This window comes from Egretta garzetta, unplaced genomic scaffold (assembly GCF_000687185.1).
Source record: "Egretta garzetta isolate BGI_Z169 unplaced genomic scaffold, ASM68718v1 scaffold858, whole genome shotgun sequence".
Taxonomy (NCBI): Eukaryota; Metazoa; Chordata; class Aves; order Pelecaniformes; family Ardeidae; genus Egretta; species Egretta garzetta.
Genome location: NW_009260590.1, coordinates 148484 through 164357, shown reverse-complemented (window position 1 = coordinate 164357; position 15874 = coordinate 148484). Strand labels below are relative to the sequence as shown.

The 15874-nt window shown below is 43.9% G+C and overlaps 1 protein-coding gene across 1 annotated transcript in view; it reads right to left on the bottom strand.

Moving 5' to 3' along the window:
* Nucleotides 1-444: 444 nt before the first annotated feature.
* Nucleotides 445-15874, bottom strand: part of MNAT1 (MNAT1 component of CDK activating kinase) — a 95953-nt gene continuing 80523 nt past the window's right edge. The window contains exon 8 of the mRNA XM_009644619.2: nucleotides 445-1616. Coding sequence (XP_009642914.1) covers nucleotides 1496-1616 — 121 coding nt within the window. The 3' untranslated portion in view covers nucleotides 445-1495. The remainder of the gene's footprint in view (nucleotides 1617-15874) is intronic.

Below are 15874 nucleotides of genomic sequence, written 5' to 3'. Positions count from 1 at the left end.
CCCGGCGGCGGTGGCAGCCATCGACCCCGAGCGAGGGAATGGATAAATGAAGGGCATGCCCGCGCCCAGGCCACACAGCAGAGGGGAAAGGAGGAAGGGCCGCAGGTAGAAAGCAGCCTCGTCTCAGGGCTTGGCTGCAACACAACGGCAAGCGTACGAGCGGTCTCTAACCCGCACCGCACGGCTGAGTCCTACAACACCCGGCCACGGGCTTTCTGTCCAAGGCCAGGCCACCTGCCCTGGCAGGGAGCCGTACTCCGCAGGCTACGACCTTTTCTACACCTCTGCCTTGCGTGTAACGCTGCCTCTCGGCAGCTCTTCTGGGCACCAACAGGGTTGCAGAGAAAGGGCAATGGAAAGTTTGCACGTCCCTCCACTTTCCTTAATAAAGGAAGCACCGAGTCTGGAATAGAGCTTATTCTTCTCTTTATTACAACACAGAAAAAATTTAGTACACTCCTCAGAGCAGTATTCAACAACTATTAATGGGTGACCCATAAAACCAAGTCCAGGTTTTGCTTTGGAGGCGCACGTGCTGTCCTGAGCAGTTTCCATGCTCCTGCAGTTTATACACACTCATGGCAAAGACCAATCCCGCCACAGGAACCCCATCTCCTCTGCAATTCGTCTACGTCCCGCTACAAGGAGAGGGGAAGGGATACATAAAGGCAGCAGATCACGTGGCAAGGGTCATCCCAAAAGCCAGAGAAAGGGATGTTCCTGCCTGAAGAAGCTATTGAGCACGTGACAGAAAAGTTGCAAACGGAGCTAAACAGGAAAAGAACAAGACCAATTTTGACTACTTTAATGACCCAGCCTTGTATCAAGGCTTCTTAGATGGCTTCTAGAGGAACTTAACTGAAAAACTTTCAGCTAAAGATTTGTTTTTCAGACAAAGGTAAGGACCAAGTGACATCAGGAAGAGTTGTGTCAGCATAGTTCCAGGGTTTCTCATCTCATCCAGCTGGCTGGAGGAAAAACCCACTTGTCTGAACTGAGGAAACTCGTTTTATGGGAAGAAAATGTAGGCTTGAATATTGACACTAAATGTTATAATCAAAATGGCATTTAAACGCTTGTGCAAATAAAACCCTGCAATAAGAGTAAAACCACAAACTTTAATAAAAAAGTCTGGCTTTATTTAAAAAAAATTTACAAGTGTATTTCTTTAAACCTCAAACATACACAGCTGAGTTATTCACATCTTCCATTAGATGTGGCTTATTGCTTCAGCCTCCCTCAGCAAAGTGCCACATGACTAACGAGTTTCCCCCTCCACAAAAATGCATCTACCATTTTACAAAGCTCTCGTGCAGACGGGGTTTTTTTTTCTTTTTTTTTATTTCTTTAACACTTAAGCACAGCTGGTTTGACACAGAAAAGTGACTGCAGCTTACCCGTTGTGCAGATGGCAGCAATTTTACCCAACCTTCCCTGGCCTGATTTGCTTCTCGCTCCGTTCGGTGTCCCTTGATCGCGGGCGGCTGCCCACTGGCTAACTGGGGTGCCAGAAAAGACCACTGAAAGCATCCTGTAAGGCTCGGTGACAAGCAAGAGAAGAAGTGTAGCCCCCAGCAAGATCCTGCGGAGACGCGGCTCGTACGTGGTTGAGATACCTAAAACAAAGAGCAGCATTATTTTAGAGCAGAAATAAACACATCGAACACCTGCATCAGTCGCAGTACAGTGAGGTCGAGGCTGCTTTTTGGGAGAAAGCAAGGAGAGGCCAGCTGCCTGCTGCCAGCCACCTACGAACATAGCAGCACAAAACTTCCATTAGTTAAAACAACGCCGACACTGATGCGCCTTCAGGCGAGGCGCCCAACCAGCCAACTGAGAAGCCTTGTGTCTTTGCAATAGGTGGCATGGGGTTGAGTTCACTCGCCAGTTTGGATTTTCTGTGCCCGCTCGGGGGGGAGGGTTGCATTCTCCCCCGCCTCTGGCAGCTCCCTTTACAGTGACGAGGCGGCCAGCACGAGCCTTCCTGTGCTCCCACAGGAACGGGAGGGTTTCAGCTCTAACCAGTTAATGCTGGGAGCTCCCAAGAGCTGCTGTGCCCCTTGTTCTGGTGACAACAGGGGACTTTCTTTTTCAGGAACAGCAGAACTTTCTGCTCTCCGGCCTATCTGTATCTGGAGCGAGTCCACTGGCACCAGGGAATTAGATCTGTAGGAGGCTGTCATCAACATTTTGCCTAAATAAGCCTCTGAACTTCACCATTAATTAAACATCATCACCCATTTGCAGAGCCATCTAATTTTACACCAACCAGCCAGGCCAATGAGATGACATCGAGACAGGCTGCCCATGCTGGCACTGCCGCAAGCTCTTGGCTCCCCTCAGCCCCTTCGGAGGGCTCGGCCCCAGCCGCGCATGCCAAGAGCTCCCATTAAAGGTGTCTGCTCAGCGGGGCTTAAATGGCTTCATTCAATGCTGTAACCCTATAGGTCTTGCACCCCACATAAGACAGATATAAGACCAGATTCTCAGCTGGTTTTGCACCCAAACCCCGACAAAGACAAAGGCAGGCTGGAGCCTAGCACGTTCAGCACAATGACTGCCTCCGATTCCGAACACCAGATAAAGCACCGTAGATGAGAACTGCTTTTCACAGTTGCCCTGTAAGCCACCGAGCTTCAGCTAGCTGTTTTGATTCACCACTTGGTACATGTTGCTCCTGGGAAGGTTGAGTCATTCCACCTCTGGCTTGGCAATTCAAGCATAAACTTGCAAAACGCATACAGCCTTTTATAATGTTATCCCGAGAAACCTAAACCAGCTGCACTTTTGGCAGGAAAATACAGGACCACCAGTAAAATATCCAAAACAGTTGCATCTTTTAATTTATGACTGTACACTGTTTCCATAAAGAGTATATAAAACAGGTCAGATTTTATAGGTAAGACATAATAAACAGTCATACCCATTGATGCCATAAATGTGTAGAAAAATAGGTTACTTAGAAATTATTAATTACAGTTTTAAAACTGTATTTCTTGCACCTAATAACCACAATGCACAGACATAAGCCACATTTCTGAGTGACTGTTGGTGAGATGCTGAAGTTAAGAGACTGAATTTGCCTCATGCGGCCGAGTTGAGGTGAGCTCTGCTGCTTTGCACCAACTTGTGATGGGGTCCGGTCCTCCCTGCCGGACACGGGTTCTCATCAGCACAGACATCTGGGCACAAACCCTTCTAACAGCATTCAGTCCAAAAGGAATCTGCAAACATAGCAGCAAAGCCAGCCCCGGCTCTTCATTTGCAAGGGAAGATGGTCTGCAGAGATCTCCTGTTTCGTGGGAGAATGCATTGAATAGATTTTTAGGTTGGTTTGGGTTGGGTTTTTTTTAATACTCTTGCTACTTGCCCCTTTATATTTTAGGAGGAAAATCTCATCCTTCCCAAAGGCCTTTTACAACTGCAATGGGAGACAGGAGCTCCTTCCCGTAGCCAGGAATGATGAAGGGATACTGACAACGACAAATAATTTCCTTCAAAACGCTGGTGTGACACTACCTCCACCCTCCAAACCGGACAGTCTTACAAAAATAAATTCCCATCTCAGATTTCACTTCTACCATGTTTATTTTATTGCACAAACTTAATTTTCCACTCATGCATGGAACAGTCCGGAGAAAACAGGGGATTATTTTACGTTTCTATATTAACAAAGGGCAGTTGTGTGGTTTTCATTACTTTTCTTATATCACTCAAGGAGAGAGGCAGAGTCTATTGTTTCCCTTTTTTTAGGTCACCTGAAATTGGGGTGTTAGTTTCATAAGAAGGCCTGATTTACAGCTATTACAGCATTTATAGTTAATTGGTATGTGATCTCTGAAGCAGTACAAAATCGTTGCCAAAAAGGCTCAGATCAACTTCTACCACAGCAACCTGCGTTAATTCTCCTCACTCCTGTGAAACAAGCATGACACGCCGCTGGCCGTCAAGTGAAGTCTCTATTTTCTTGTTAAGTATCTAAACTTACTGTTCTTGACCCATTTAATTACTGTGGTACACCAGGCAATTGCAAAGAATCTGCCACGCTGAAGCCACACAATGAGAAGCGAATGTTTCTCTGGCTTTTCCACACCGATCCCCATCTGTGCTGCCTGAATCCGGCCATGCCCTTCACAGGAGAATCTCTCTGAACTGGATTCCTGAGGTTTCTGGCAGAGGCCAGCACGTCTTTTTGTACACCTTTATAACAGCAGCAGGAAGAAGCGCTTGCCAAGTCTTATTTCCAAAAAGTCAAGCTCCGTTAGGTCTTGGGACCTGGAGGTAATTGCTCTCACTAGTTAGCAAATTCCAGCACACTAGGTCTGTTTTTCATAGGTTTATTTTAAGTACCTGTAAATCTTATAAGCAGAAACCAGGAAAAAGAGGTTTGCTTTTTCTGGTGCACAGTTTTTTAATGTAACTTGTTTTTACTGAAGGCAGACTAAACTCTAAAGTTAAAAAAAGCCTGCACTATTATTTTTGAGCAGGGCTAAAGGGCTGTGTGTTCTCTGCCCCACGGTTTCACACTTCCCATTCACCGTAATGCCTGTGCTCCGCTTCAGGCTCTGCCCGAACAAGCCCCCTTTCCTTTGCTGCAGCCATTGGATGTTGATCTTCCCCATTAACCTTTCACGTCAGTTAAAACACATCGTATTTTGTTCTTCATGAGCCTTCAGGGGGCTCATTCCTGACCTTTCGTTTCTCATCACCATGTGAAAAAAACAAACAAAAAAAAAAGCCTCCCGTTTTCAAGGAGAGAGGTGTAATTCGCACTCGGTGCAGAGGCTCAGAGTCAAGCTGGTCATTCCTGGGGGTGGGTTTCCTTCATGTTTTCTCTTTTCCGAAGGCTCCGTCACCATCACTTCATCAGGAATGGCTGGGACCACGCAGCGGCATTCAGCGTGACGGTGGGCGCGATCCCCCGTGCCTCTCCACCCGCTGCCCGAGCAGCCCCAGCACCACGTGGCACCATCGCCAGTTTCGAGAGCCAGGGGACCCAAGACCAGCTCGTCAGGCAGCAACGGCCAAGACCACTGGCAAATATCCCCTCACCACTCGATGGGCCAGCCTCGCGCCAGAGAAATTCAGGAAAGACTTCAGAAACAGAGAGGATGGAGAAACAGGACAATCAAACCAGGCTTAAAAAAAAAAAAAAAAAAAAAGCAAAAAAACCCCAAACAAAAAAAAAAACCCCCACCCACCACCAAAACATCCAACCAACAAGCCAAAAAAACCCGTGCAGTACTTCCCTCCACCCACCCCACTGAAAGCATCAGTGCTTGGGATTATTTCACACAATCCTCCCCCGTCTACCCAAGATCAATAAATTCCTACTGGTGTTTCTGCAGATGCATCACTGGAGGTACACGTGGAACACTGTATATTTGGCATACAGGTTTTACTTTTTTTGATCTATTAGGTTATTTTATGGGGGTGAAGAAAACAAAGAAATCACAAGTTGTTTGACAGAAAAAAAGATAATGTAATTCTATTCCACAGAATAGCCTTACTGCTCATCTGATTATCTGCAGTATCCAAGACAGAAAGTAATGGGGCAGACATTAGATCTGGGAAATTTTCCAGATTCATCATTTAAATAATAAATTGTGGTTGCATGAAAGCAAGCAAAATACTCCAGTCTGGAAAACTGTGTAAAGCATTAGTAACGCAGTAGCATACGCTACATTCCTGAACCTTTCTGGAGACAGTATTTTCATTAGATTTACCAAGTCTCTAAGATGAGCTATCGATGCATTATTCAGAGTATCCTTGCAGAGACTGGGTCTTATCAGATGAGACAGGCACATAAGGAATTGGATTTTCTCTGGCCAGTTTCTCCTTGAAGAATGTGTGGCCCGGGTTACTCTATATAGCCCCTGAGCAGGTAAAAACAGCTCCTCCAAGCAACTGTGGTTTTGTTTGAACCAGTCCTACCACACAGTCAGTCCACGCAGCCAAAGCAGAATTTGCTTATAAAATGAGCCGAGTGCATTGCTGTTCTTCATTAAATGGCCCTGGGAAACTCATTTGGGAACAGGGGTTCTCTAGGTGTTATTCAAATACGGTGTGGTTCTCCCCTTCTCAGAGACTGTAATGTCTTAAATTTGGACAAAAACACAACACAGAGAAAGCTGACAATCAAAGAAGTCATCCAGAATAGCAATTCATCTCTCCACAGACTAGCTAAGAGCCTGATCCCAGGTCCTCAGAAGCCAAAAAGCAGTCTTTCATCTGTTTTAACAGCCACTCTTTGGGCACTATCATCATATTCAGATCTCAACAAACAAACCAGCTATTACCAGTGTCAGAAATAAAAGCCGGGCTAACCCCCAGCCAGCCCAGCCTGTTCCAACACATAACACAACTTCTACACAACCACGAACTCAGCAAGGGCTCCTCATGAGCCCAGCTCCGTACCCGCCGCAGGCCTTGCACCATGGCACCGACCATCAGCCGCTCTCCTCCACCCTCCAGGACAAGGACTAAATAGGAGAAATCTATTTAATAGCTAAATGGGGAAAATTGTTCCCTGGAAAGGAATAGGTCCATGGTTGCCTCAAGGAACCGAGACGTCATTTGGTTGATAAATACAGCGCAACAGTTTTAATTACTTTAATTGGAATGTGACAAGGAAGTAAAACAAAAAAAAAAATGGACAACAAACGATCACGGTGTGGGGTTTGCTGCAAGCACCAGCAAACGGGCAGGCAGCGACCCACTGCAGTAGCTGAGGGGGTTTTGTTAACAAAACCAAATACAGCCCATAGTTGCAGGGGTACAAGGAATAGTTGCTCTAAATGCCACAAACCAGTTTTGGCTACCGAAAAATCTCACTGAAGACAACAAGAGAGCTACCATAAACAACCCCTGAAGCCCCAGCAATCCCACTTGCAGACAGCAGATCCACCAGTTCAGATTCAGCTTAGTAAGCCAGTCTATTTTTTTTTTATTATCAATAACACTGTTTAGCTATGCTAGTTTTCTGAGGGTTTAGTGAGCTTAGTAAGCAGAAATTGTTCACTGAGGTGTCAGATAAGCGCCAGACCCCAGCCTTTTCAATGCCACAAACTTGCTCAGCCCATTCCACATACCCACGCTCCAAGAAACGCCGCAGAACTGTCACTTAACTCATCATGCTTCGCAGAGCGGTGCCCCAAGTTCCCCTCATTCAAACCAGCACACGATCAGGCGTAGAAGCTTATGGCATGCTTGTAAAACCACCACCTATGCCTCCAACGCGGGACACACAGAAGTGATTCTCTTATTTAGGGGCTGCAGCTGGCAGGGTTGACTGCTGAATGCACAGTCGGTAGCACGAGCAAACCCTCCGGTTCCAACTGACTTTACCTTTGATGACATTTCCAGGGGCTCGCCTGAATTGCTTGGAAACAGACATACCTACGCTTTGCTGATGTTTGAGTATTTTTTTTCTCCCCTTTAATTGAGAGGGAAACAACCAACTCACCAGTAAGGAAAAGTTCAAGTCTTCATCTTGCAACAAATTCTTCAAAATCAGATGCCTACTGGCTCTAAAGGGTCTCTATTTATCACAATGAAGATTTAAGAAAAAACTTAATTGGGAGTTTGGGTTCATGGCTCGCACAACTTTTACTTCTCAGCTTTAGGTCTTCTAAGTGAAGAACTCTGTTCTAACAGAAATAATTTTTCCCGGTAGAAAAAGCCTAGAAAACCCCAATCCGCCAAATCAATAAAAGAAATCTAGGACGTCTAGTGATTCTTTTTGGCCTCTTCCATCTGCTTTTTCTAAAGAGCAATTTGTTTCAAACACTGTCAGAGTGTCTCTGGGCAGGAGTACACGTCAACTACGTGTGGTGAAACAAAAATTAAAATAAAACAGGTCTGCCACAGCACGCCTCAGCTAAGATAGAACAGCACAGAGGTCTGCTACCGGACACTGAAGAAGGAAAAACAAAGCCTAGAAAAGTAGTATTAGCCATGAAACAGCTGTCTCTGATAAAGCCAGTTCTGACTCCAAAGGTAGAAGTCAGTGATGAGTTATTCCTCCCTCTCTTCCCCCATTCCTCCTCTCCTTTACATCAGAGGGCAAACATTTCAGACCCTGGCAGCCGAAAGCCACACGTGCCCTGCTGCAACAGCAACCCGGCAGCGCCCCGGGGCTCCCGCTCCCAACGCGGCAGCTTCGCTCCTCGCCATTCAGCTACTGCAGTGACCAATAAAAGAATCTCCAAAGTGTTTAACATAAAAACTAAGGCACTTTTATTTGATGTTTCACATAAACTGTTTCCTTTTTCACTGGTGAAGCACATACATAAACTGTAAGATATATCTAATTACCTATAGAGAGATTTTATTACAAATTACCTATGAAGTTGGCGAGTACAGTTGTGAACCTTGCAGTAGAAAAATCTTTAAATGCAAAAGCACAAAGGCACAGAAGCCATCCTTGGTGGGGGGAAGAGAACAGAATCAAGTTTTCCCATACTACTTTCTCTGAAAACTTCCTCTTTTTGTGATGAAATCCAGACTCCAGAGACCAAACATTTCCACTGAAAAGCTAGTACATTGGGGGATGGAATGGAGGGAAATTTTCTTGTGACAGCTATCTCAAAATACATCTTCAGAGCTTCTAAGCAAATGTATCATAAAAAAACCCAACTCTTCTGCTGGTAAAAAAAGTTTAAAGGAAGAAAAGTTTTAGAGAGTACTTGATTCTCCGGCATTTTCCTAGCACTGCAATTCTACTGCCACTGTAGGTTTTAAATAGACATGAGACCAGAATCAGGTACCCACATTTATTTAATACATAGATAAACATTTGCCTTTGGAGGAACTGAGAAACCAATGCTATTGCCTAAGGGTAAGATGAAAAAGCATGAAGAAATGAAGATCAAAGAAGAAGGAGAAATGCCTTCTGCCCCACAGAAACCGTCTGATATAATTTTAAAAGAAGTGGATGTTTTAAAGTGTAAAGACAGGAAACTAATGATGAAAAAGATTTTGTAGCATAAAGGAAGCTTTGTATTCCTCTGACCCAATATGTATTTTCTCCATTTTCTATGCTGCAGGCTGAATGACAGTCCTGGGATACCACTTGAAGCACTGTAGATGTAAAGACTACAGACTTAAAGCACTCTGAAATGGGACATAAACCCCTGAAATGGTGCAAACTGACCTATACCCATCTTTGAAGGAACTGCAAATCCAACTACACCTGTAGACAAGATGTTAACAAGTTAAATAAGCCTCTTCTTTCCACTGAGGAGTTTTGCAAGCTAGAGGTTTACATTCAACAAGAATTCACTTGTGTAAATCCAGTGCATATTTGATAAACACATTTTGCACCTTATGTTAGCCCAGAATTTACCATGGGTGTCTGCAGATTTCCTTTGATAATAATCGAATGCTACATTTAAGGTTCTCTTAACATTTGACCAGGCAGCATCACTTCAGATGAGGTGTAACAGTTTCAACCTTAGAAAATGTAAATACCAGTGCATGAGAGCAGCTGTTCCTGTCTTTGCAGTAGATCCAGTGATCTGAGCTAATGCAGGAAATCTTGAATGCACTTTCAAAAGTTAAAGCAATGACAGAGGTCATATTGTTTTGCTGGTTGTTGGGGTTTTTTTAGTTAAAAAAAAAAAAAAAAAAAAAGAAAGAAAATCCTGAAGCTGCTAGAGTACACCATAATCCCCAACAGTCAACCTTCAGAGAAAGGAGGCATATTCTCAGCTAGACTAAGTCAACATGGTTTATAGATTCCTGTGCTGTTACAGGGCAGATTCAAGGCAATGATTATCTGAAAGTTCTCCTCATTTTAGCAAGCGACTGCCTGTTTTAAAATAAAAATGGGAAATGGAAAGCAGAACCTGCAAACATACTAATCTTTTATAAGCAAAAGAAAACCAAAAGGCTACCCAAGTTCTTTTCATTCACCTGTTTCTATAAAGGATACAAGTTCTATGCTGACTCTTCTTTCTTCAGTTGCTGAGGGGGCTTCCTCACATCCCACTTCCTTCCCAGTAATGTATTTAGTCATTTTAATGGCTCCATACATGTCAGTCAAGAACCATCACTGATTATGCTGTGTAAACAGTTTGCTGCTTGTTGCTCACCCCACATCTCAGCACCACGCATTCCCAACGGCATTCCAGACGCCATCTCCAAAATATGTGCAACCACTACTATTTGGATGTTTACACACACACACCCCCCTTCAAACTGAAAGGATTTCTTCTTAAAGTCTTTCCCAAATAGCTTGCTTGAATCCATTATCCCCGCATACTTAGCTGGCAACAAAAGGTTAATGTTTATTTCTAGAAACCTTGCTCACAGGAAGCCTTCCTTCAGCACAAGTGACTTCCGTAACTCGCGCCCCTGCAAGCAGAGGGGTTGGGAGCGCTCTTGGATGAGCCGGGGCACCTGGTCCCACATTTGTCATCTTCCTGAGGTCACCCGCCAGCTGTCTGTCCTCTCAACACCCAGCCTCGCCACCGCGGCGAAGGCATTCTCCCTCGCTCAGGTTTCCAGGTCTGAACTTCCAGATACAGTAAATCAATCAGCTATCGCAGAAACTGCTCGAACAACTGCAAGTAAGCATTTTAGCACCCTTGAGCAGCCTCACTGCGTAACAAGGACACTGCAGTCCTAGCTGGAATCCAGCAAAGCGCTCGCTCTGCATGACTAGTATAGATTACACTTCAGAGGACTGCAGAACTGCAGCTACATTTAGTCTATGACTAAATCAGGCTCCACTCGTACTTGACCCTGAGAAGAATGTCATTGAATGCAAGGGCCTTTTCTCAGCTATGATCGTGGGGTTTTTTTTTTCTTTTCAATGGCTAAAAAGACAATCAAGCCATCATTTCTGTAATTGCAAAGCCGATCTCTTTTTAACGTGTTGTGAAAATGTTTTGGCATGGCTCGATCTTCAAATTTTTCATCTTTCCCCCTACCCTCCAACTCCACTCTTCCTCCCGCATGCTACGCTTAGGACAAAGGTCACCGGAAGAATGTGGATGTTTAAATAATTATTATTACTCGGAAGAAGTTAACCATTGTTTTGTAACTTACTACCTGAGTCAGGATTGTTTTCATAGGCTTATCTTTTTTTAAGGACAGGGCAAGCTCAGTCTCAAAGACATCACTGTGTCTTTCCCCACGGCTAGGGGAATGTTTCCCTGGGTTCGACTCCGGGAGTACAGCACCTCTTCTGTAGGCAAAAATAAAGAACGCAACTTTTATTCTGAAAGACAGTTCTTTTGGACACACAAATTCTTCCTTTAGGATAAAAATCCCCTACAGTTCCTCACTCTCCGCCTTTTTCTCCGACTTCCGCACACCCCACTGCGTACCGTAAATCCCCCAGTGCACGGCAAGCAATCCATATTGATGAACTGGGGCTTTGAGCGAGCAACATGAAAGAGATTCCTCCTGGACCAGCTTCCATGTAAATTATGCAGCTGTGAAGCAAACGGGGCCCTTTCTGAACAGAGTGCTCAGTCAGGAACTCCCACAGAAAGAGGATGGAGATGCACAGAGACTTCCCTCCCCCCATTTTTAGTGTATTTTGCTTGATGCTCAGTCCTGTGGCAGCAGCCCACAAGGACAGTCACGGCTGTACCACATCTGCAGAGAACAGGATGGCCTGCCACAAGCAGAGAGGAGATATTTTGCCCCAGAAGCTCTGGTAATGACCATGACTTTGGGCCTGAGGCTGGAAAACAGACTGGCTGGCACACTTTTAGAGGTTTTTTTTCCCCCACATTGAAGGACTGTGTTTTAGTCCCAGTAGGGGAGGACAGAGCCCCTGGGTGACTGGGGTGTCAGGTCACAGTCAGGCTGCAGACTGATGGAGGCCAACAGCCCCCTTCGCCCCCACGCCCTCCCCATTTGCCTCCTCCACCTCCCTGCCCTGTTGCACAGCTCAAATACTGCTGCAGGGCACCGATCTCAGCAAGAACGATGAGGCTGGACCTAAGGGGAAAGAAACATCACCTCCTCCCCCCTGCCAGCATAAAGGACTGCGGGCAGGAAAATTAACACCAGAAACGCATTTACCACAGCCACATGCATTGCCCCCAAATCACTTCTGATGGAAAAACCATTACCTGAACAAAGAAAAAGCTGTCTATAACCTCAGCTTTGAAAATACTGTCTCCCCAGGTCAGCCGGTCTATTCTGTTTTCTCTGTGACACAGCTGACAGTAGCAATGAACTCATCTCGTATGGTAATTCCAGTTTAATATGACTCAGAAACAAAACAGCACAAGATGCACAAGAATTTCCAAGAAGGTTTTTAACCTCTGATACTGATAAGTAAGCCGCCAAACCTAATAATTATCTCAGACGTATAACTACAAGCACAGAGCAAGTTTTCGTAGCTGTTCATTTGAGACAGTAAGAACCCAAAGTTATTTTCTTTAGGCAGTATTTTAAAAGCATAATTGTCGAAAGCAAAAAGATTGCAGTTTGAACGACACTATTTAAAGAAGATGAGACTGTTCAGGTCAAAACAAGGTGAAAAAACCAGCCTGCCTGGTATTGCAGCTGACTAATGCTCTAATGCATTAGACCCTCCGCTTCTTCAGGTTCTGGTTGCTGCTGATCAGGTCAGCATTTCAGCCTGATGCCGAGGATCAAGTTTACAGCTCTCAGCCATGCTGGGTTTTGCTCCTCAGGAAGGCCTGGGAGAGGTGGGAGGGAGAAAAGAGAGGAGGGCAGGGGTTAGGAGTGAGGGCTTCTCCTCAAAACCATGGCTGGGCTAAGAATCAGAAGCATCTGCCCAAGTCAGGTGGAGCAGAGAAGGGGAAAGAGCTGCTCTGTTCTCCTAAAAATATTTTTATAGGGGAATGAAGGAAAAACCCCACTCCTTCAATCCTAAGAAGTATCCTCCTATCTGTCAACATATGGTAAGAGCTAATATTGTTTGGCTTAAGTAAGAAGTATCAATTTAAGCCTATTTTTCTGTTTTAGCAGTTTGACATTTCTATTGTGAAATCTGGGTGTAATTCTCTGGGTTTTATTGTCCTCCTCTATTGTGCCCTGATGGAATTTCTAGAGGGGAAAAAGCAGTGATGATGGGAGATTTTCATCTTACTCTTCTAAAAAGGCAACGAGTTAAGTGTCTAAATGGAATCGTTCTTTATTTTATATAATTTCTGTTGGATTAATTTTTATCCTCTGCTGCTTTCAGTCTAATACAATTTCCTGAACCAGCAAGGAGCACAGATATCAAAGCAGAAGCGGGCTGAGTTAGGCAGAATCCCTTATTTTCACCTGGAGGAGAAAAGTGCTAACAGAACTGTTGCAGATGAGTGACGTTCACAGTTACTGAAAGTCTCCATGGATTATTTGTATAACAACTTGACCCACCTTGCAAACTGTGTTCTCAATAAATGTATCCAAAGAAGTTGTGCCTACTGACTGAATTGATTCTGAAACCCTCTGGTGCAGAAACTGCATTTTTAAACATTCACAAAGTGCCTAGCAATTGGGGGGGAATATCATTAGCAAATAATGACATTTAATAAATTATCTGGTGATACCCTGCTGAGAAGAGAACTCACATTAACACTAGGTGGCAGAAGGCTCTGACACATTGAAGACACCTGCAAACAGATACGCTCATAGACCGACTTGAGCTTGATAGCCGATTTTAGAAAAGCTAACGGAAAAACAGTTGAAAGCAAAATAGCTATAAAACACCATTTTCCATCCACTCTTCCAGTTCTAATTCTGGCTCTGACATCTTTAGCACACATCATTTCACTGTTTAAAAGATTGTTGGCTATCCCTGAATCTGAATAAAACCTTCCAAACTTGAAACTTAAATGACCTCTTATTCAATTCAGATGAAATAGTGTATGTGACAGGTGATGCTATTAAGCTTTTATTTAGGTAAAAGACAAATTCACATTTTAAAGAAATAAATGGCCATTAGGGCAAGTACACAATAAAAACATAAACCACTAGTTACTTTGAAAGATACTTGAAACCAAGCTTGGAGTGCTAGAGCAAGCACACTGCTGCAGCTGAAAGAAAACCAAGAACCTACGAACAAAAGTCTGTCAAAACTCTTCAAGAGTCACTGTAGAAGGGTTCTGCTAAAAATGGCTGCTGCTCCTTCATGGAGATGCATTTTCAGGAGATACTTTTGTAATTGCATATAAAATTCCATAGCGTGAACTGGCTTCTTCTAGTTTTACATATTTAACCCTATAAAAATTATTTATGCTTGATTTTCTTCTAGTGTGGCCACTCTATTTTCAACTACTCTAAGTTTCTCTCTCATCTAGTCTACATCAAATTAAAATAAGGAAAGAAAATGTTTAACTTCCAGTAAGAAAAAAAAAAAAAAAGATAAGTGAAGAAATATCAGCAATCACAACTCAAAGACAGTATATGAAGAACAACTTGCTGTGTGGGCTCTAACAACCCACAAGCAAACAGCAATGTCAGCTGTAAGGAGGAAGCCATAGACAGAGAGGAAAAGTAGAAGACAAGCAATGTCTAGATGTTGTCTAGGTGGGGGGAGAACGACATGCTATTTCCTTAGACAAAAAAGTTACAGTGACAGCAAAGATTTCTTCTAGATCACTGTGGCTCCACCACATTTACACTTGACAACCAGTAACGTCACAGATTTATAGCGCTTGAGGGTTGGGTACCACAACTGTAGCTGATGCCAACAAAGAGCTTGGTAGCCTTGTGGTGGGTTATTTTGCACCTCTAGGCATGGAGGCTCTTTGTGTTTAAATATAGCATATTTTATCATTCACAGTTGTCAGCAGTGGAAATTGTCATCTAAGCAGTAAAAGATGCTGTTGAAGAAACAGGAGGGATTGGTTAGAAAGTAAAAATTATTTTGGCCGTGACAACTCATCTCACTGCCCATTTTGAGGGTAAGGGATCAAGCCACCCATTGCAAATTGCTGCCTGAGAGTCAGAAAAATCAATAGTAGGTAGGAAAGCCTACTTGCCAAGGCTACAGCCACTGCCAGCAGATTATTAATGCATCTGTCTGCATTCTTTAATGTTTCCTAAGAAGCAACTATGTTAACTGAAAAGGTGCGATGTGTCACCAGCCTTTCTCTTCTCTCCTCTTCATTTTCCCTCTATATTAAAACCTTGGCTACCAAAGAAAACAATCATGTTTCACCTCATCTTTTCCCAGCTTTTCTGAAGTTCAGTTCCTGCTCTATAGCAATATATACAGCCTAAGTACTATCCCTGACAAGCTGTTTGACAACCCTAAGTTGCACATCTATTTTACTCCCAGAGCTTTGGAGTTGGTAGGGCTTAGATGGGAAATGGAGGCCAATTAAAATAAACACAGACAATATCAATGAATTCTTCAGAAACACACAAGACAAGCAAAATGAAACACTACTGGCTTTTGCCCACAATTAGAATTCAGCCCATCTCGCAGGTTGAACACTCTGGCTGAGGTCCAGAAAGACACTTAAGCACATGTCTTATTTTAAGCATGGGAGTAGTCTCATTGATTTTTCACTCATGCCAGTAAGAATATTCAATGCGCTTAAAGTTAAGCACATTGTTAAGTGCCTTGCTGGATCAAGGCCAGGCTATTTAGCCCTTTGCAAGAGTTAGTCTACAGAATATTTGCCATTATTTTAACTTCTCAAGACTTTCTTCAAGATAAAGTTTTATGCTGTATGGAAATACTTCATTCACTGAGTACCATACGAGCAATGACTGCTTTACAGTGACCTTCAGGGAACAAGTATTCTTCCCCTTCCCACATCTTCACTACAAGAAAGATGTTGCATTGCTAGAACATGTTCAGAGGAGAACCACAAAGCTGGGGAGGGGTCTGGAGCACAAGGCTTACGAGGAGCAGCTGAGGGAACTGGGGGTGTTTAGTCTGGAGAAG